At 41.7% G+C, this 22,548-nt stretch overlaps 1 protein-coding gene across 2 annotated transcripts in view; it reads left to right on the top strand.

The window, feature by feature from the left end:
- LOC308317660 (ephrin type-A receptor 6-like) overlaps window positions 1-22,548 on the top strand; it is a 96,413-nt gene that overhangs the window by 2,228 nt on the left and 71,637 nt on the right. For both annotated transcript variants that reach the window (XM_080766845.1, XM_080766846.1), the window contains exons 2-6: window positions 9,531-9,595; window positions 16,529-16,657; window positions 17,033-17,182; window positions 17,293-17,454; window positions 19,139-19,367. In XM_080766845.1, the coding sequence (XP_080622971.1) occupies window positions 9,531-9,595; window positions 16,529-16,657; window positions 17,033-17,182; window positions 17,293-17,454; window positions 19,139-19,367 (735 nt within the window). The remainder of the gene's footprint in view (window positions 1-9,530; window positions 9,596-16,528; window positions 16,658-17,032; window positions 17,183-17,292; window positions 17,455-19,138; window positions 19,368-22,548) is intronic.

Genomic DNA, 22,548 nt, shown 5'->3' with positions numbered 1-22,548 from the left:
CCATGAGTAGCTGTCTGTCTGTCTATGAGTAGCTGTCTGCCTGACTGCCCAATTGTCTATGAGTAGCTGTCTGTCTATGAGTAGCTGTCTGCCTTCCTGCCTGTCCAATTGTCCATGAGTAGCTGTCTGTCTGTCTATGAGTAGCTGTCTGCCTTCCTGCCTGTCCAATTGTCCATGAGTAGCTGTCTGCCTGCCTGTCCAATTCTCCATGAGTAGCTGTCTGTCTGCCTGTCTATGAGTAGCTGTCTGACTGCCTGCCTGTCCAATTCTCCATGAGTAGCTGTCTGTCTGTCTGCCTGTCTATGAGTAGCTGTCTGCCTGCCTGCCAGCCAGCAAGTTGGTTAACAGAAAATAAATTGTTATGGCGTGGAGTAAAATAAAATACAATAAACACAATTTGCCTGAAAATAGATTACCCAGCTATGACCTTTTTCATGAAAAAAAATGAGTAGTGATATGGCTGACTGAGTAAAATAAAACATTCTACCTGAAAATAGATAGCTACTAGAATTTCGCCCCCCTTCGGGGGGCTCAATCCTAGTGTCGTTGCAGCGCAATATGGGAAGAAGGAAATTGCGGGAATTGACAGACTCCACTTCATGTTTCAGCTGTGGTTTTAAACTCAGTAGTGTGCCCTGCACACAGCGCACACTCGCAATTGCAGCTGGAGGGCGACGCGACACACACACACACACACACACACACACACACACACACACACACACACACACACACACACACACACACACACACACACAGAGCGATGTGTGGATAAATCACTGAGATTTGGGAAATGTGTTCAGAAGTACAACGATTAAGCACGCACAGGCAAATGTCAGAAGCATCTGTTTCGGTTTCCAAACAGGAAGTTGTAAATGTGCTTATTAGACGGAGGCAGCGTGATGCTGGCATCTATTGTGATGCCAGCATCACCACATTTCACATAGAAATATAAGCACCCATTTACTCGCTTAGCGGAGACTGTGGGGTGGTAGAGGACATCTCCCCGGACGCGTGGGTATGTCCAGATAGTTGCCTCGCGGAGGCCTCTTTGTCCAGTGTCCATTCTGGGTCTGGAAACGGCACTTTTTTGAGTGTTGACCCCAATAGAAGGTCTGCTGCTCTGAATTTTACACCTCTCCCGCTTAGCGGAGACTGTGGGGTGGTAGAGGACATCTCCCCGGACGCGTGGGTATGTCCAGATAGTTGCCTCGCGGAGCCGTCTTTTGTCCAGTGTCCAGTCTGGGTCCGGAAACGGTAATTTATTTTGCATTGACCCCAGTAGAAGCTCTGCTGCTCTGAATTTTACACCTCTCTCGCTTAGCGGAGACTGTGGGGTGGTAGAGGACATCTCCCCGGACGCGTGGGTATGTCCAGATAGTTGCCTCGCGGAGGCCTCTTTGTCCAGTGTCCATTCTGGGTCTGGAAACGGCACTTTTTTGAGTGTTGACCCCAATAGAAGGTCTGCTGCTCTGAATTTTACACCTCTCCCGCTTAGCGGAGACTGTGGGGTGGTAGAGGACATCTCCCCGGACGCGTGGGTATGTCCAGATAGTTGCCTCGCGGAGGCCTCTTTGTCCAGTGTCCATTCTGGGTCCGGAAACGGTACATTTTTTTGCATTGACCCCAGTAGAAGCTCTGCTGCTGTGAATTTTACACCTCTCCCGCTTAGCGGAGACTGTGGGGTGGTAGAGGACATCTTCCCAAACGCGTGGGTATGTCCAGATAGTTGCCTGGCGGAGCCGTCTTTTGTCCAGTGTCCACTTTATAAAGTCCATGCACTCCAGTGAATAGCATTTATCCATTTAGATAACTTTTTTATGTTATTTAATTACTTATTTTTACACAGAAACATAATGTGTGTCTTTACAATAACTGTAATGTAATAATAATACTAATAATGTAATGTAAAAATTATTTAATTAACGAATTAAATAATCTTATTTTATTCTGAAAGCAACCGGATGTCTTAAATCTGCTAGCTGTCAGACCGGAAGTTCTAAATTTGCTCATAAGACGGAGCCTTAGACGGAGCCAACTCGCAGGCAGTGCGAGAGGCTGGTTACAGGATTCTATAGGTCAGCCGTTTTGGTGTGACACACACGGCTTCCACATTTAGCTTCATACTGGGTGAAAGTGTCCTTCCAAAAATTATTATTTCGCTCGAAATTCTTATTCACAATGACATCGAGTTGAGGTGTTTGTGTTTTAGGGTAATTGTTGCATAAGCGCTATTTCGCACTATTTCTCCCTCCCCTCCCCTGTGTCTGAAGCAGCTAGCATGGAAGCTATATGGATTATGGAAGCTTTCCCTCCGATTGCACACAACCATGCCGTTATCCACGCGTCCATCCGATTGCTTTTAATGTAAATGTCCCATCCACTGAGCAATAGCGATATAAGCGCCTTATTCATTCATTCGATTCATTTGGGTGTGGGGCTGTGCAGTGCTGTGGGCAGCCTTTCTGACGGAGGCTCGGAGCTGCTGCTGCTGACGCTGTTCGAGTCGCATGGAGCAGTATAGAGTAGGCGTGGCGCAGCATTAGAAGGGCGCAGCAAATGCACGACATTGAGGGGTAGAAACCATCCCGGTCGCGTGGTTCATCTAACGCGTGTGTCACTGTGAAGGACTGGCCCCAATAAGTGAACGTAGTTGGCGTAGTAGACGCCAACATGACGATTCTGACGTAGGCTGGTGATGTTGAGCAACAATGGCGTGGTTGACAAAAGTAATATTTATTCAGTAATTAAGACATTTCTTTCAATGAAATGTAGCCTATATGTATTCTGGGAGTGTGCCGAATTTATTTTGCATATAGAGATGTGTGGTGAAAGTGTGGTTGGGTCGGAGAAAGCTGTTGGATAAACGGCCATGTGCTTATGTACCCCTGTCTATTAGGGTAGCAGGATTATTATGATTATTATTATTAGTATTGTTATTGTGATTATTACATGGATTATTGTTGTGATGTGAGCTTGTGGCTGACTCACTATCTAGAAAATAAAAACATGGCACTTCATTTAAAATAGGTTACAGACCCCTGTTATATGCGCTTGTTTTGGGATTCTTTTTAAAGACCTATTTACTTGTTTCTATGAGACATGGCAACGCCAACAGCGCAGCGAAAGGCATCCACGTCTTTCTCTTGTGAAATGCTGAGATTAGAAACGACCATAATTATTTCATTTCTCAACCTTAAAAAAAAAATAAAGACATCTCCATAATCCTTGGGAAGTGTGTGTAGCAAAAGTAGTCGGCATTGTCATGGTTGAAAGTATTCATGCAACACTGACGCTGTAAGCTGTGTGATGCTAACGCGCTAACACCGTTAGCATGGTCTGTGTTGGTCAAAGGAAAAAGGATAGATATGAAACTACTGGCCAAAGTGTCATACAAAACACAACACCTAAAATCGGAATGTGATGGTGACCTATTGAGCACAAACAGACAATCATGATTTGCTTGCTGGACCTATAATTAATTTATGTGCATTACATTTCCACCTCGCACATATAAATGAAAAGCAAGATGGATGCTAACGCGCTAACACCGTTAGCATGTTCTGTGTTGGTCGGAAAAAGGATAGATATGAAACTACTGGCCCAAATAAATGTCATAGAAAACACAACACCTAAAATCGGAATGTGATGGTGACCTATTGAGCACAAACAGACAATCATGATTTGCTTGCTGGACCTATAATTAATTTATGTGCATTACATTTCAACCTCGCACATATAAATCAAGCCACAGTGCAGTCAGAGAGTAGTTCACAGGTCACACACAGGAGCAGTGAAAGGGGGAGGGGCCTTCGGATGGCAGTGTAGAGTAGGCACGACATTGAGGGGTAGAAACCATCCCGGTCGCGTGGTTGATCTAACGCGTGTGTCACTGTGAAGGACTGGCCCCATGAAGTGAACGTAGTTGGCGTAGTAGACGCCAACATGACGATTCTGACGTAGGCTGTTGAGGTTGAGCAAGAATAGCGTGTTTCAGAAAAGTAATATTTAAACAGTAAAGAAGACATTTTTGGCGAATGCAATGTAGTCTATGTCTTTTGTGGGAGTGTGCAGGTTTTATTTTGCATAGAGAGATGTGTGGTGGAAGTGTGGCTTGGTCGGAGATAGAGCACGAATGAACGGCCAGGTGCTCATGTACCCCTGTCTATTAGGGTAGCAGGATAAGTGAAGAGCAATTTCCGCAATTACCATTTCCGCAATTTCCATTTCCGCAATTTCCTCAATTACCATTTCTGCAATTTCCATTTCCACCATTTCCGCAATTTCCGCAATTACCATTTCCCGCAATTTCCGCAATTTCCATTTCCGCATTTCCGCAATTTCCATTTCCACCATTTCCGCAATTTCCGCAATTACAATTTCCGCAATTCCCGCAATTTTCATTTCCAACTATTAATGGCAGCTGGGTTTCATCATTCAAATAAAATAGAATTCTGTCCGTTTAGCTATAAAATTATGTCAGGGAATAGGGATACACAGTATATGTCTTTCATTTGCATTGCATCTCCCCCCCCCCCCCCCCCCAAGCTTTTATTTTCGTTCGAGTAATAGTACAACTCTAATAGTATTACTTATAATAATGTAATTAAAGATAACTTCATTCAGATTTATTTATTTTTATTTCATTTTCCAGATTTTCTTTTCTTCTTTTTTTTAGATTTTCATTGGTGGGCCAGTCATAATGGTCCTGCGGGCCTGATGTGGCCCGCGGGCCTGAGGTTGAGTATCACTGCTCTAGAAGTAACCTATTACACTTTAACATACAGGCTATATATATATAACATAATAAAGCAGCATGCACATTTTGCTAATATTTTACTAATTAAACTACATTTTTGATTCGAATATTAGGTGTATACTTCTAAAAGCTTCACATGCAGGTTTTATGGCTCACATGCCGTTCATTTCAGCATCAAAATACCATTTGCTTGAATTATTTCACTCTATTCAAGCCTATTCAAGACGTTAATGTAGAACGCCTTTGTGCTGTATCACCAACCTAGGTTGGAGTATTCTGTAGGCATCCCTGGGTCCTGATTTGTCCTGAGAATACACTGTAGCAGATTCTGTCCACCTCGCTGAACACTGTGATTGCCATTCTCTGTTGTTTAGTGTGGTTATTATCTCATATAGAACAATACATACATCACCATCCTTTTAATTACATACGTATACAGTAACATACATGCCTGCTGAAGGCAAAACATTTCTTTTGATAAATGTATCTCAGTCAAATATATATAATTTCTATATATTTTTATATATAATATCCTGTATTTCAAGGAGGAGGTTAATATTTCCATGGCCAATCCCCCAATTATTATGTAACAGAGACTTTTATTTTATAATGAGTCAATTGTAAAATGTGTCCATAAAACACCAAAGGAGAAAGTGGTGTTTATTAATTGTGCATTATACTTTCATGAGTACCAGCATTTTGTATGCTGCAAATATAAAAATGGGGCAGCCATGCAGTGACTGACAATAAAGTCACTGATGTAGGAAAACATAGCTACGTAGAAAATCTAGAAATCAATGTTGATGAATAACAACACTCTCTACCATGATGGCTACACCACTCATCCTTAACCTTTATGTCTACTACTGATTTTCAAGTCTGCAACACAATAAAAGTCTGGCTTCTGAAATGTCTCACCTACAGCAGTAGATCACTACAAAATAGTACTTATGTCCCATACTAAGGTGTGAGACCTTACATGTCATGAACAAAATAATACAATCATGATTGTATTTGTCCTGACAAAATAGATGTATAGACGGCAACAGTAATATGTGTGTGTGTGTGTGTGTGTGTGTGTGTGTGTGCGTGTGTGTGTGTGTGTGTGTGTGTGTGTGTGTGTGTGTGTGTGTGTGTGTGTGTGTGTGTGTGTGTGTGTGTGTGTGTGTGTGTGTGTGTGTGTGTGTGTGTGCGCGTGCGTGCGTTGAATACTTTATTTAGACAAAAATGTAAACAGCAGCACGGGAAGTACAGTAACTAACACCCGTAAGCTAAAAGGATAACACAACATAGTCCTGGGTCTGGGTCTTCCTTCCATTGTGGTGCGTGCCTGCTTGCCTGCGTGCGTGTGTTTAGTTATTAAATGAGCGCTGTACATCATATTGAAGTGTGCAGCTTTGGGTTATATTCCCTGCCTCCAAAAATACTATAGTTGCTGGAACTGATTGATGTCTAACTGTGATTTTTCCCCCTTTCAATCTCTTTCAGTCTGTTTCTTATCATATTGCAAATCAATCAACAAGAGAATCAAGGAATGGAAACAAGGCCCCTTGGGCTTTTTGTGTTATTACTTTAGCATCATAACCTTTGACTACCAGTACTACCTGTACTGTTACCAAACTTGTTAATAAAGTATTCAATCAATCAATCAATGAAAAAGGCAGTTGTATTACAATTCACTCCTTAATTACCAGCAGGGTATGAAAAGGCCTCATGACATTACTGCAAATATTAATAATACAGTAAATCCAAAAGTGTAAAACTGAGGATTTTGTATACCTGTGGTTCAACCGTTCAACATAAAGCTGTAGGTTTTTGAGTGGTGCAACCACTCCTACAACCAGCAATGTCCGTGACGTTAACCCATGCACCTACCGGTATGTATGTGTGAACACCAGTATGAGTACCAGTAGGGGCGCTGTTGTGCCATGCAGAAACAGAGAGAGACAGTGCTGACAGACTGTTGCCTGCTAATGAGAGAGAGAGGGGGGGGGGGGGGGGGGGAAGAGAGGGGAGTTGCACCACTCGGTTCACACGGGTGCGATTTTTTATTAGTGTTTTAGCTCTGTATTCCGATATAAATCATTGCTATATCTATAGAGTGTTTGTTCGAGCGAGCACAGGAAGAGAAGAGTAACATAGCTCTAATGAAGGCATTAGAGCTATGGACCAGACTGAGCTACCCATACAGAATGCAAGATTAACAATAGAAATAATTGGAATTGATGACACAGGAATGAGCTGATGAAATTGGATCTGGAAACTATAATTGAAGCAGATTTAAATGGACACTCTCCTGATTGGATCAAATTGGCAAGCCACCTGAAAATGTATTTACCGGTATGTTTTTATTAAAGGGCTTCAGAGACCTGAACAAACACACAAACACACAAAATATTACTCACACTACTTTTAGGCGTATCTGTTTTGCCTCTTTGAAGCCTGACTTTATATCTTGCTGGTGTTGTGTTGAAATGATCAGATCTGCAAGTACACAACGCTATGCGACACGGCACATTGTGAGCTCGTACTGTAGGTACTAGGCTATGTTCACTTTGTTCAGTGTGTGATGCTGTTGTTGTGTATATAAATGAAGCATTACAGAAGTCCACCATAGGCTTGACAGGCTGTCTGAGGACAGCTCTGATCTATAATTGATCTATAATCTTTTATTGGTGGAGATTGAAATTAACTGGGTGTGCGGAGACAAAGGAAATTGCACATTCATCATATAGAATTTGCTCAGGCTAGCTCTCTTCTGGCTTAAGCCGTGACCAGGATGTAGAGAATGGGATCTAGGTATGGGTCTTTTACAAAACGCACACGAATGAGACACACACAGACCAGATAGACACACTTGATGCAGCATGTATAGTGGATACTTGTGGTGTGAAGTGGGATTCATTGTAAAATTCCTGGAACAAATGTCTGAAGTCAAAGCTTTCCACGTTGTAGCCATGCTCTGTAAATGTTTTGTCAGAGGTGAGGTCACGCATATTATTAGACACTAGACAGCTGTCCTTTTTTCTTTTTTTTTAATGAATTAACTTTCATGGAAATTGTATTTCGTAGGTGGTTTAAATTGAGTTTTTCAGCATTTCGACAGATTAAAGGTTCCCCCTTAATGTTAGTAGTTTATCGTTGCGGAACACAGAATGCTCTACTACTTCACCTTGATGCCAAGCTGCTCATGCACTGATAGAGATGTCCTGAGCTGTTATTCCTCCATAGGTGCTATTTGAGAGCTCAGTCAGGTCTTTGTTGACAGCTTTATGACTATAACTAACTGACTGACTGACTGACTGACTGAATGATGAAGTGGGGGCCAATCGCAGAGCAATCGTCCATCCAGGCTATGGGTTATAAAATAGTCTATACCAGTAAGAGTATATATGAATAGAGTTCTCCTTCCATCCACTTGCATTAAGTTGCTCAAAAGCACATGAGGCGATTTCACTCCTCCTCCCGGGTAGGAACAGAGTGCATTCTGGGCAACACAGGAATATGCAACGAGCGCAGCACAATCAAACAGCTGTCAGTGAGACATAACAGTGAGGTGAGATGTAGAGTTGCTGGCCGGCTCCATATATGCAGATCTAGGTGATGATCCAGTCTTCTCCATTGTGGCTATCCAGGGTTTGATGAGGTCAGTGTCGTGATCTTCATATATCCAGGTGATGATAGTCAGCTCCACATATGCAGATCCATGTGTCTGTCTTGAAGTTAGAGTCCTGAAAAGGTGAAATATATTATACCATTCTGTTGAGCTGGTCGAGTCATCATTGTGACGTCATAACAGGTCAGCTATATCAATATAATGGAACCAATATAGGGGTTTGATGAGGTCAGATCAACATATGGAATAATTATGTACTGGCCATAAATGGAGCGTGTCTTGAGTGTACAGGGTTTGACGAGGTCAGATCAACATATGGAATGAATTCTGTATTGGCCATATATGGAGCGTGTCATGAGGCGTGACTGATGGTCTGACTGACAGGAGATGCAGGTTTTTATAGTAAACTACGACCTACTGTCACAACTGATAACCACATTTCTTATGATTTCATTACTACAGTGAGTATTATTCTTTTATTATTCTTCTTCTATTTTTATTGATGAAAAGACAAAGAAAACCCAAAAAAAAGACAATACGAAAAAAGAAAAGGGAGAAAAACAAAAACAAGGCTGCATTTTTCATATTACAAGATACATTCATTGAAATCCTCATACATTATGTGGCCCGCCTCCTTGTGGCCACACTGTCTCCAGCATGGCTGTTCTGTTTTCAATTGTCTTGACTTAATTTTAGGTGTTATATAAAATCTCATTAGGTTCTTCCAACAGAATTCTCTCCACATTCTTGAGTTGGTAGACGTAATTTGTGTTTTGCACATATTTACCCATTCCTCTGTACTACAGTGAGTATTTCACTCGCATATGCGAACCGAAACTATTTACAAGCACAATGTGTGAGTAGATACCAACCTACTGGAATCTTTTCAATCCAAAGTAAAAGTCGCCTCACACAGCTAGAAGGTCCCGGGTTCAAGTACCACTGGGGACGCTGTGGGTGCTGGCCTGCATGTCCAAACATCACGAAAACAAATCTCTATAGTCATGTGATCAACACGGTTCTGTCCGACTTTTCATATTCCATCCTGAATTTTGAACATTTCCGATCCGCAATAACCTACCTGACCTGACGGAGAGCACCTTTTCTAGTTTCTAATCATACAATGTTATCCTCTCTCTCTATACTCTCTTTTAGTGGTTCTGTTGGACACTACCACAGTCCTCGGAGAACTAGACTGGAGGACCTATCCTGTCAACGGGGTGAGTGATAATGACATATTTCTACAAGTAAATCAGGATTGTCGTTCAGCTTTTTTGGCAGAGGACATGCAACACAGGTCTCCAATCAGAATCGGATTATGTCATTATTATGCAATCAACACACTATCCACTATCAACACATTTGTCCCCCTCAAATTTACGTTTTCGCTTATTCATATCTCTCCGTGCAGGAAAATACACCTTTAAACTTCTCCAAGGGTGCATTACAATAAATGCATGGAATCTCCCTATGTACGTCTGTTATTCACATATCTCCCTATGTACGTCTGTTATTCACATAACTCCCTATGTACGTCTGTTATTCACATATCTCCAACAGTGTTCATTTTTACCAGCTGCTGTGTAAGCACAGCTGGTCAATGTTCTCTCTGCAGTGCTTTCACGCCCACTTGCTGTAGTTGAGACCTATGTTTCTCATTGGCTGTACTGACAACCTATCGTCCTGATTGGCTGCCTCGTCTCTAGGCAACCACACACTTTTTGCCTCTAGCTTTGGAATATATAGGAGCAGCTGGTAATTCATTGATGTCATCAATTCTTGTTTCAGAATATTTTGATTTAGTCTTAATCTTTTGAATAACACACCTTCAGAAAAAAGGAGGAAAAAGGGCATTGAAGTAATTCCTTGGCTTACTGACAGCATGCACAAGAAACTTGGCACTGATTGGTCCAGCGGTTTGCATGAATAGACCAGGAAAAACAAACAGACAGACAGACAGACAGACAGACAGACAGACAGACAGACAGACAGACAGACAGACAGACAGACAGACAGACAGACAGACAGACAGACCGACCCATTTGGAGAGGCCTCGCCTCTAACAGAGCCAAGCCATAAAAAATATGTATTATCTCTCTGTGTGTGGCAGCTGCTCCTCTCTCCTCTTGCCACAGCATGCTGGCAAAGCTGCAATGTGTACATGGAAGACAATGGAGGCAGCAGGTCCAACTTTTAAGTCATCCTACCTCTGCGTGCCAGCGTTACACTGATGACCGCCAGGGAGAGAGAATTGGAAACCTTGCAGGAAATTCTTTACAGTCACCTGAAAAACAAAGTCAGACTGTATTGAAATTGATGAAAACACAAACATGATGTTGATGTTTGGGAATTGGGAATATGTATTTGTATGTTGATGCATTTTTGCCCATCATCATCATGGAGTTTGTGGACCCTGGACCGTTGTGAGTGCTAGGCCATAGCTCAGAATAGTTACCAGTCCTACTTTTATGTGACTTTGAAAAAAAGTAATAACTGTGACTGTATTTTGAAAAATGTACAGGTGTAGTAAGACACACTGTAGCTTTCTCTTCCAATAATTGTTTCTCAAAAATATTAAAGCACTGGGCAACTCTTTGGTTGAAAAAGGTGATTGTCAAAGTTTAGCATGGGTTCTAATTGTGTTACATAATTTTAACCCCTTTTTGCGATATACATATTTACAAGTTGTGGCAGTCGTTCAAAGGTAGAGCAGTCACCTACTCGGAAGGTTCATTCCAACCTCCTCTTGGCATCAAGTCAATGTTCTCTTGAGCAAGACACTGTTCGATAACTTGCTCCTAACAGTTCCAACTACTTGACTTAAGCTGTGAATAGTTTTGTAGATCGACTGACATGAGCAATATGCCATTGATAATCTCACTTTAGCCTTGCTGGCACTTTGTAGCCTGGTTTTAGCCTAATTCGCTGCATTCCCTGATTTGTTTTGTCACTTGCTACTATTGCTAGTCACTAGTCAGTCTGGAAAGTCTCCTGTTTGACTCGTATTTCATAACGTCACCTGTTACTTAGCCACGTTGTTACTTGTTGCTGATATGTCGTCAGCCAGCGCCACTCTGTCCATGCTTTTCTCACTGTTGAAACAAATTGTCCCAGTTCGAGACTTGAGAGTAAAACCTAGGGTAAAAAGTAAACACTCATTTGATTCAGTAGTCCACTATGTCACAGCAGTAGCTGTGCAGTGTGCATTGATGCGATGTCAAACTAGTGTTTCTTCCCCCAACCCACACACCACAGATCTATCAGAACCCCCGGGTCGATTTCTACCTTTTACCGCCTACCTTGGAGATAGGACCCTTTCCAGACTGATATATGCAGTAGCGACGTGATAAAACAAACCACGGAACGCAGCCAATCAGGCTGGAAACCAGGCTAGGCACTTTGTGGGACATTGCACTATTTTCCTCTTTATATAATGGATCGAGCTGATGGGCTTTAATATTTTAGTGTCCATTAAAAAATATACATATTGACACCCATCACCACCCACCAGGCAAACCAGGCATACTTAATGAACTGGTGGTCGTGTCCACATAAAAGCATGATTTTAACAAATACTGTACACTTTTTGGAAAAACGTTCTTCCTCATTATATTATAATAATACCTGATGATCATGTTTTAGGGTGGCTATTCAAAAATAATAGATACAAGCTCACAGCAAAAAATCTTGAAAGTGTGAGACTGAGGACTACTGATTTAGAAGGCATTTGTAGGATCAGCCTCAGGTCTTAACCTCTATGAAAGTGCAAACTAACTGATTAGAAACAGCAATGATTTCATTTAAATAGTTTAGATTTTATAATTGCAGAATCTTTTTTCCAACCGCTCACTGCTGCAATAAGCTTCACTGCAGCGATAAGTAGTTCCATATCCTGTTGCTCCTCAGAACCCTTCAAACAAAGTGTGATGTTTTGTTCTCTGCCCTAAACAGCAGCACATCCCTGGGGTGCACTTTGGAATACTGCCGTACACTAGAGTGACAAATCACTGTTTCCTCTCATTTGCATGCATAATGGTGCTCCACTTAGTTAGGGCTTATATTATAGCAGTCATTCCAAATCGTATCAAAGGAGTTGATGGGGGAAGATACACAGTAACATCAGTGTTCATGTAACTCTAAGAGTGTAGTAGTGCAGTTACAAATGATACATTTTTTAATTTTTATTAAACTGTTTATGTCCAGGGTGTTCTCCTAATCATAAATAAGAATATGTTCTATTTTTACAGTATGTGACAGAGAAGCCCAGCATTTAACTAGAGATATTTGTCCTGTCGAAGGCTGAAGACTATGTTTCCGCTCCTGTCCTTCCGTGTATGTGTGTGTGTTAGTCTGTGTGTGGGCAATATGGGAACCCATCTGCAAAACAAAGGGAAAACAGCACCCTTTTAGAGTCTCGAGAGACTAGTGTGTGGGCAGCTAATCTTTGCACACATGGCTTTAAAAGTTTGCGAGAGGGGCCCGTTTTGCACGAAATGCCACAAATCATGAATGCAGTGTCTGATTGTTGTGAAACTTTGCATGCACACTCCCTGTAGGGAGTAGGCTAAGGAAGAACCGCCACGCTGCATTTTTAAATGTGACATGCGGGCCGTTGGGATCGGGAGTCAAACCCGCGGCACACTGCCAGACTTGGGCTACCGGCCAAGGTGCCTGGACCGCTGAGCCACGGCCCACGCCATTTTGCATTTTCATCCAAACACACTGCTACTAACTCCAAAGATCACAGAAATCGTTACAGATGATCTCTAGCATCACGTGATCAATATATATTAGTCAGATTTTGATTTTGATTTCATTCCGAATGGTTATGACTGACCAAAGCACACTTTATTAGCTTTAATTGTATTCTGTCTTAGTGAGGTACTGCATGAATACATTTAATATATTTATTTCACCGTGGCAGACAATGCATATTTGATGTAGGCAAATCTATAAGCCATTATGAATTCCTCCCACTCCAAGTGTCCTCAAGGCCACTGTTTCCAGTGTTATTTTTTTAAAGCATTCTTATTGTGTGTGCTATAATGCTGTAGAATATGTCAAGAGATTGTATCATATGAACCATAGTATGGAGGCTTTATGAACCAGCAAAAAAATGCTGACCTTTCTTTGCTATTACACTTGAAAGGACCACAATGGAAATAAGCTCTCAAACTTATTTGTGTTTGAGCCTTTTTGACAGTACTGTATGTACAAATAATATATAATCATGACATGCATAATATGCATTTTGTCAGTTAATCAATCAAAGAGTGTTCCTTTTGAATGTGAAGATATTATATTAGTTAGTTGGACTAATATAATATCCCCACATTTAATGCATGTTTTTATTTATTTTCCATTTAGAAGTTACTGAATTAAATCAGAAACTTATTATACTTATGTAAAAGTTATTTTGGGAAAAATGTCAAAAAGTTTTATTTGATTTTTTATAAATAGTAAATCTACAAGAGCACAGCGTGTTGCATCATGATACGTTGTGAGCTTGTAGCAGGGCTGGACTGGCCACCGGGCATACCAGACATTTTCCCGGGGGGCCGCGACTGTAGGGGGTCGCCATGATTTTTTTTGACAGGCAGGCAGGCCAATAGGCGGCAGGCCACCAGGAAAGGTCCCGGCGTTCTGCCATTCTGCCATGCAGTGCCATCATGATAATTTCACTGTACCTGTATCAGTGAGTGCCAAATAAACCCTCTACAAAGGGTTGTGTAGTTGTCTGTTGGTTTGTATCATTTAGGCCTATGTTGTTCTGTAAAAGTGGTGGTATTAGGGCTTGTTTGTTTGTGTGTGCCGCGACGGAGCGGGCGGTAGAGTTTCTGCTATCTGCGTGCTGGTTGTGGTGGGCCGGTCTGGGCCAAATTCACACGAAAATGCCTGGGCCGAATTTTTGTCCCAGTCCAGCCCTGGCTTGTAGATTGGCAATCTTCACTATTTGACATACAACAAGGTATACAGGTGTTACTTTGCACTGTAACACTTGCATCGTTACAACAGGTCCCATCATAGACTTCTCTTTATTATAAAATCACTGGCAGGACGTCCAAATGATACAGGGGAGTATTGAGATTGATTCATCATTTCACCCCTTGGCTGTCCCATAGCACTAATTTAGATAACTTAATTAATATTAGATTAAATGTGTTAGCACGCTCAAGGTTAAGTTGTATTTAATAATTTATATTTGAGAACACTCTAACTTAATTCTTTCAATATCCTCCCAGGCTTAACTAGTTCTGTCCTCTGTCTGTGTGTGTGTGTGTGTGTGTGTGTGTGTGTGTGTGTGTGTGTGTGTGTGTGTGTGTGTGTGTGTGTGTGTGTGTGTGTGTGTGTGTGTGTGTGTGTGTGCGCGTGCGTGTGCGCGTGCGTGCGTGCATGCGCTTGCGTGCAAGCAAGTGATCGAGTGCAAGAGAAAAGAGAGTGATACATCTTAAGTGAAAGTGGCTTGGGTGACATTAATTATTCTATTATGCTTTCAATCTATTTCATTATTTTATACTAACGCTACACAGTCAATTGTAACGCAAAGTATCTTTACGAGTAGATTGTTACACTCGCGCTGGGAGGAGATTTGGCTTTTCAATGGATTCTATTACTATGCTAAATAACAAAAATCTAACTCCTGGAAAGGCATCTTTTTCAAGATGGCTCCCTGCTCATAGGCATTTTAAGCATAGAGTAATAAAAGGATAGAGACCGAACCGGAGTGTTAGCCCCGCCCCCTGCTATTAATTTCGATGGAAGTTGCTCAGTGGCGTTTTGAAGCACCCAGGAGACTGCCGGAAGTACAATTATAACTCAATGGCTCGAGTGAGCGGAAGTTAAGCCCGGACCTCAAATTTGAGGAGTTCCATACACATGGAACTCCTCAAAGAAGGGTCATGCCATTCAGGGCCCTTCATGCAAGTGCCTTCCTCACTTTCAAATCTTGCTCAGTTGAGTTGACCCATGAGCCCAGGTACTTGAAGTCCTTGACTTCCTTCAGCACAGTGCCTCCTGTTGTGAGAGGTGGATGTTCCGGTGAGATGTTATAGGTGATAACCTCAGTTTTCTTGGCATTTAGCATGGCAGCCAAGGCCTGAGGCCATTATCAGTAAACCATACAATGGAGAAAATAGGCTTTACTAGAGCTTATTGGCTGCGATTAGGAATCGCGGAAGTGAAATTACTGCCGCTGAAGTGAAAACATTGTGAAGCGATCCTACGTGGCTGGTTAAGACTGAGATTAGGGTTATGGGACTTACATGGCTGGTTAAGACTGAGGTTAGGGTTATAGAGTTAGGGTTAGATTTAGGATTGGATTTAGTAATAGTCGGACAACACGACCAACGCCACACAACGTTTCCGGTCCAGTAGAGCCTATGCTGGCTCCATTAAATGGGCTTGATAAGTAACCTACTGGTTGACACTCGAATCCGCTACTGAGTGTCAGGAGTTTGTCAGAGTACCCATTTGTCTGTCTGTGTCCCTTTTGTGCTCCTATATGGAGATATCGGTTTCTGTCTGTCTACCTGTGTCCCTTTTATGCAGATATATATGCAGATCTCGTTATCTGTCAGTCCGTTATCTGTCAGGTAGTTCTAGTTCTAAACGATATATCCGAACTAATCAATGGTGTGAGAACCGCACTCCCTTGAGTCCTTGCCGATGTCTGCACCGAGTTTGATGTCGGCTTACAATATATGTGCTTAAAATCTATCAGTGTTTACGCACGCACGCACACACACACACAACACACACACACACACACACACACACACACACACACACACACACACACACACACACACACACACACACACACACAGTGTTTCATAATAACCCAATTGAAACTGATGAAGATCTAAAGATCTCAATTCAATCACGAGAAAGAGCATGAAACCTCACCTCACCTCATCGTCTACAAGTTCTCACATTTTCTCACAGTCAAGACTATTGACTATTATTTATTTATCTGTACAGTATAAGCTATGTATCATGTGAACACAGTGAATATTCTGTAGTAGCCTACAAATATAATAGATACATAAAATGTATGTTTCAGGTGCTGTGTATAGGGCACTATATATACCCTTAGAGAGCTAAAACTTCAAATAATCTCATCCTTCTCCTTTGGTCTATTCTATTTGTAATAGTGGGATGCTATCACTGAGATGGATGAACAGAACAGGCCAATTCACACCTTTCAGGTGTGCCATGTGATGGAGCCAAATCAGAACAACTGGTTACGCTCAGGTTGGATCCAGCGGCAGGCTGCTCAGAAGGTCTGGTGAACACCACCCTTTAACACAAACAGTTTTCTGAGGCTATAACACAATAGAGCGGAAATTGTAGCTCACCATATTGCAAAGTGCACATTTGATACACCAAATCAGTCATTTTAACGATGTTATACATGTACTGTACTAATCCTCTATTTCTGATAAAGCCGATCTGCCATATTTCAATTGGTTCAAAAGGCTACCTGCAGTATGTATTGTGACCTCACTTCAACAACAGAATTCCACCTCACTTTCTTAGATGTATAGCTTATTTACGTACATGAAATATGAATGAAAGGCCTTGAGTATAGCTGCATTTAACAATGTTCTTCATGTCACATGTTGAGAGTCAATGACTCAATGTTTCTGTGCACCCAGGTATATGTAGAGCTACGGTTCACATTGAGAGACTGCAACTCCATCCCATGGGTATCTGGCACCTGTAAGGAAACCTTCAACCTATTCTACCTGCAGACCGATGAGCCACTTGCTGCAGGGACACGCTTTCACCCTGCCGACTATGCCAAGGTAGAGGACCATTTTCATTGACTGAAACAAGTAGGCCTATATCTGCGTTCTGCTAATGTGATACATTTGATTTGTACGGTAAAATGCTCTTTTTTAATCATGAATTGAAGGTGGACACCATTGCGGCTGATGAGAGCTTTACTGAAACTGACTTAGGAGATCGTGTTTTGCGCCTCAACACTGAGATCAGAGAGTTGGGGCCGGTGACAAGAAAAGGCTTCTACCTCGCCTTCCAGGATGTGGGAGCTTGTATTGCTCTAGTGTCTGTCAAGGTCAGTCCACTAGCCCAGCCATTCCCAATCTGTGGGGTGGGCTGTGACAATATTGTATGTGTAACCGGTGTAATCTGTCTCTCTCTGCGTTGTGTTGAATCATGGACAGACGGACCCAGAACTCTTTGGAAACCAGCTTTATTCTGACAAAGAATACAACAGAACGTCTCCACGTTAGTTCTCTTAGTGCATTGGCTCTCTCGTTCCAAGACGGAAGTACAAGAAGCAAGAGGTGGCAGTAACACAACAAACAAATAATATAACGTAACATACCTGACAAAGAATACAACAGAACGTCTCCACGTTAGTTCTCTTAGTGCATTGGCTCTCTAAACAGAGTGAAACAAACACTGTATAAATCAATATAACAATAACATGACAATTCTTATTATATTATACGGAGAAGTCAACAAAGACACCCACCTCGTTCCAAGACGGAAGTACAAGAAGGAAGAGGTGGGGGTGTCGCGGGACATTTATACAGGGGGCAAAAGGAGACTTAAAGGAGCTGTGACCTTTAATGCACTATGTACTGTATTCCTATACACGTGAAATATGGAGAATTCAGTCAGGTAAAAGCACTTATTTGTGTCCTATTTTGTGTAATTATATAATACTGTTACATATGGGTAAGTATGGCCCCAAATAATTTGCAAACCACTGAGATTTTATTGTTAAAGGGATATTTCACTTTCAAATAAAAATAAAAATAATCTTATTACCAGCTGCTATATTATCACAACATGAAGTTATATCATAGTATAGTAGACTGATGCTGTTCTATTATAATCTAATCACAACATTAAGTTATAGCATAGTATAGTATAGACTGCTGCTGCTATATTATAATCACAACATGAAGTTATAGCATGATGTCGACCTAAAGGGCGTTATATGAACAAGGATGATAAACAAGCGCTGTCCGTCCTAAAAATAAATAAATTTACATTGCATTAAATTGCATTACACATTTTAACTTAACTTTGAATTTCTTAACTGCATTGCCATTGCACATGGCTTATTTGCTTGGTGATTCAAATCTTTCAGATTATGAACTGCGACAACATTCTAATCTAGACAACCTTGGCCTATGGGCCAAGGTTTTTATCTTATGTATACAGCTCTCCTTACAAGACTGAAAGAGAGGTTTTTGCAGGTCTTTGAAGGATGGCTGGATACATAATCCATCCATCCATCTTCAACCGCTTATCCGTAGTCAGGTCGCGGGGGCAACAGCTCCACCAGAGTGCCTCAGCAACATTAGTGACTTCTTCCTGGGGGATCCCGAGACGTTCCAAGGCCAGTGAGTCGTATTTCCTCCAACTGCGCCTTGGTCTGCCCGGCGTCTCCTCCCAGTGGGATGTGCCTCGAGGACCTCCGAGAGGCATCCTAACCAGATGCCCGAACCGCCTAAGCTCAACTCTCTTTTCAACAGTGGTACAGCGACTGCAATACCGCCCCTGCCGCTCCAATTCTCGATACATTTTTCGATATAAGTGACGTGAAAACATCTCTCTCTTGTTTGCAAACATAATTTATTAATTTTCCTTTAACCCACAAAGTCGTCATGATCACCTTTTATGAAGCCATCTCGCAATTGAGTACAGATATATATTTAGAAGCATCAATTGTGGAATTTCCATTACAAAATCCCTGATTAAAATAGTTTTTTTCAATATTTTAGGTGTTCTACAAGCACTGCCCATCCACTTTGCGGAACCTGGCGGCCTTCCCAGACACTGTGCCGAGGCTGGACTCTTCCTCACTGGTGGAGGTGCATGGTGCATGTGTGGAGAATGCAGAAGAGAGAGATACACCAAAACTGTACTGCGGTGCTGATGGAGACTGGTTGGTACCTCTGGGCCGCTGTGTCTGTAGCATTGGACATGAAGAAATAGATGGAAACTGTCGATGTGAGTACATGGTGTATCTTCATACTGTGTGTGTGTGTGTGTGTGTGTGTGTGCATTTATGTTTGTACACATCAAGTTGTTTGTAGGACTCTGTAAGTAGCTAGAATGGCTTTCTGGTTGAAAGCGTGATAGAGAGAGAGCAAAAGAGAAGAAAGAAATTGCATTGTAACTGTCGTTTGCAAAATCTTGCGATCTCAATTCCACACAAATTCTCCTCCTCTCATTCTCTCATTCTGATCCTTGCAATCCACCTTTTGCTTCATATCGTCTTGCTCCACTTGCACTCTTATCTACACACTCGTCCTTTCTACCTTTACTCATGATTACCACCAGCCCTGCACCTGCGTCTATACTGTACCTTTTCACCCACTCCCTGTCTCCACACATCATCTCTGCTGTCCACCCTGTCATTCCCTCTTCCCTCTCTGTAATGTGCAGCATATACTGTGAACCAGACATTTATGACATTTATGATTCATCACTTCAGTACTCAAAGTCCTCTGTCCTCTCATGTCCCTTTATACATTACGTAAATTGTTGAGTCTTGCTTCTCAAATAGGGTTGCCATGAATCCAGTTTTCGAGTGGAGTGATTGGGTTTCAAATAATTTCTCCGGGCCCAGTCAGAAAAGTAAATGTTTAAAGGTCCAATAAAATAAATTGTATTTTTATCCAACACACCGACCATGTATATACTACTCTTTTAGAATACGGTAGTGTTTTTGCACAATAATTGATAGGTTGCTATTAACCAGTGTAAGCTGTTAACTTCACTCTATGTCGCCAGATGTTTTATTGGTTTCACACAGGATAACTGTTTAAAAAAGTTTTGTATTTTTAGTATACTAAATTTTTGTTACGCTTGATGAGCTTTGATAGTAGCAACGGTATTAATACTAGTGCACTCACTTCTAGCACCACGCATCTGTGTTCTTGTTTCTCTGTGAATATCGTGTATCCGACTGAGACACATACACACAAACCGTACATTTTGAACGAAGGCAGACATCGATGTGTCTCTGGCCACTGACCGTGACCAAGAGAGAGAGAGACAGAGAGAGACAGAGAGAGAGAGGTGAAATAGAGGTGTAGTGGCATACAAAGTTGTGCGCCCCCGCTCCATGGGCACAAAATATATTTTTGTATAGGGTAATACATTATTATTAAATATCTCTTCTTACTGGCCATAGGCCAGCTAGCTTAAAGCATTGGCTTGTGGATTGTACATGCCCAAAAGCATGCATATGCAATGCAGTATATGCACATGTTTGGTTTCGCTCTGGCATTCCTGTTCCTGTTATTTTGTTGTTTTATTGTATTTTGAGGACACCATCAACATTACTTAAAAAGCTGGTCAAGCACTCGGGTGACGCAGTGGTCCCTGCCTGCCACCACGGGTTTGTTTGGGTTCAAATCCACCACGAACACGTGTTTGATAGTGGTAAGCCGAGCGGGGAGGGTGATAATGGTCATTGCACATACTCTTAAGGGGTGTCATCAGGGACTGTTGGTCGGGAGGAGTAGGACGAAGGCTCTACGATGTAGTCTTCGTAGAGCCTACAGTATGTCCTCCTGGTGGGGGCTCCTGACTTATAGGTGAGTCAGTAGGATACAACAGCAAGTGACTGACAACACAGAAATGAGAGGAATTAATTGGCATAACGATTAACTTAAGGGCAAAAGTTTGTATGGAAATTATTGTCTTGTGGAATCTTAAGGGAAATTCCAGAGCTCATTATTTACCAAACATACCTGAGAGGAAATGTAACAACCGTGACAGGGACACAAATGTTGATTTGCCATTCACTATTTGCAAACACTTTACTTGGATGGAGGTCCACCTCCATCTAAACTAAAGTATCACACTATCAATATCAATGTTACCAAAGTTTTTTCACCATCAACGCTGCTGGCTTACTGGTATACTTGATCTGATTTGAGAAGTTAGCAAAAAATAAAAATGTCATATTGAAAGACCAGAAACGGCACAAATAAATATATAAAGCAAACATGTTGCCGCTCCAGGCAGATTGTTCATGTTTTGTGGGGCCAGAAATGGCTCTTTTGATAATAAAGGTTGCCAATGAATGTGTAACTTACTTAACAACATGGACCCTAGCGACCTATGGGGTGATAATCTGGCAAAAATATATACAAAATATATAATAATATATTATATATAAGCTCACAAGCACAACACATCGCAGTGTGACATTTGGTGAGCTTATAGATCCGTTATTTTCTGCAAATGAATTTGAGAGGGGAAAAGGAGCAGACCAGGTACAGAGCCCTAGGAGACCAATGACCATGGTCAACAAAGTATAATGTTCATGTTTTTGCCAGCAGAACTGAGTGAGCAAAGGTTTTAAACGGATTGTTTAGTTGTTCCAGATACTCCAGTCTTTGGCCTGGTTTCTGCATTAGAGGATGGTACAGACAGGCTGTGGGCTAGCTGGCTAATTGCCATCATTTGTTAGCTTCACAGCTAATTTAGCTTGCGACGGGTATTCTCTAAACCTTTCTAACCTTCTCTCTTTATTCATAGCTCATGCTGTCTTTTGTAATTAAAGCAGGTGCTAAAACTGAGCGTCTCTGCATTTTAACAATGATGGTGAACCCACCGCTATGTCATTTACTGTCCTTTACAGATGTCCCAGCTGGTTGGGGGCACTAAGATTCATGCTGTACTGATGCGCTTCCTCAGGTTATTACAGTGCAGTCGATATGTAGGGCAGGCTTATTTATTTGTATGTATTGTATGCTATACCTGCTGTCTTTTCCGTTCTTGTTTTTCCTTCTCTCTCACGTCCCCACAGATGTAGGTTTGGCTGCATACGTTTTTGAGAAGATATGACTGAATAGACAATGACAGTTCTACGCTGCCTCGGTGTCTCCTGTACAGTGCATAGCTGATTCTCTCCTCTGTGCTATAGTTGTACCAGTGTGGAGTGTCAACATGGGCTAAACCCAGTAGACACTTTAAAGCATTTTTGGGTTGCGGGCCTATTTTTATGGGTTGCTTCGCACGCAAATGTAATTTCCTATTTTTTATTTTATTATTATTTCAAAACATTTTCCCAAAATAATCTAAAATGTCTCAAAAGAATTTCAGAGAAAAAAAAAAAGGACAAAAACAACCTTGGGTTCAAGGGCTACTATAAGTTCAGAAACCTGCCTACCTG

The sequence above is a fragment of the Protomyctophum bolini genome (genome assembly GCF_963924005.1).
Source record: "Protomyctophum bolini genome assembly, chromosome: 1".
NCBI lineage: Eukaryota > Metazoa > Chordata > Actinopteri > Myctophiformes > Myctophidae > Protomyctophum > Protomyctophum bolini.
Note: the sequence above shows the minus strand (reverse complement) of the source record. Positions and strands in the feature narration are given on the sequence as shown.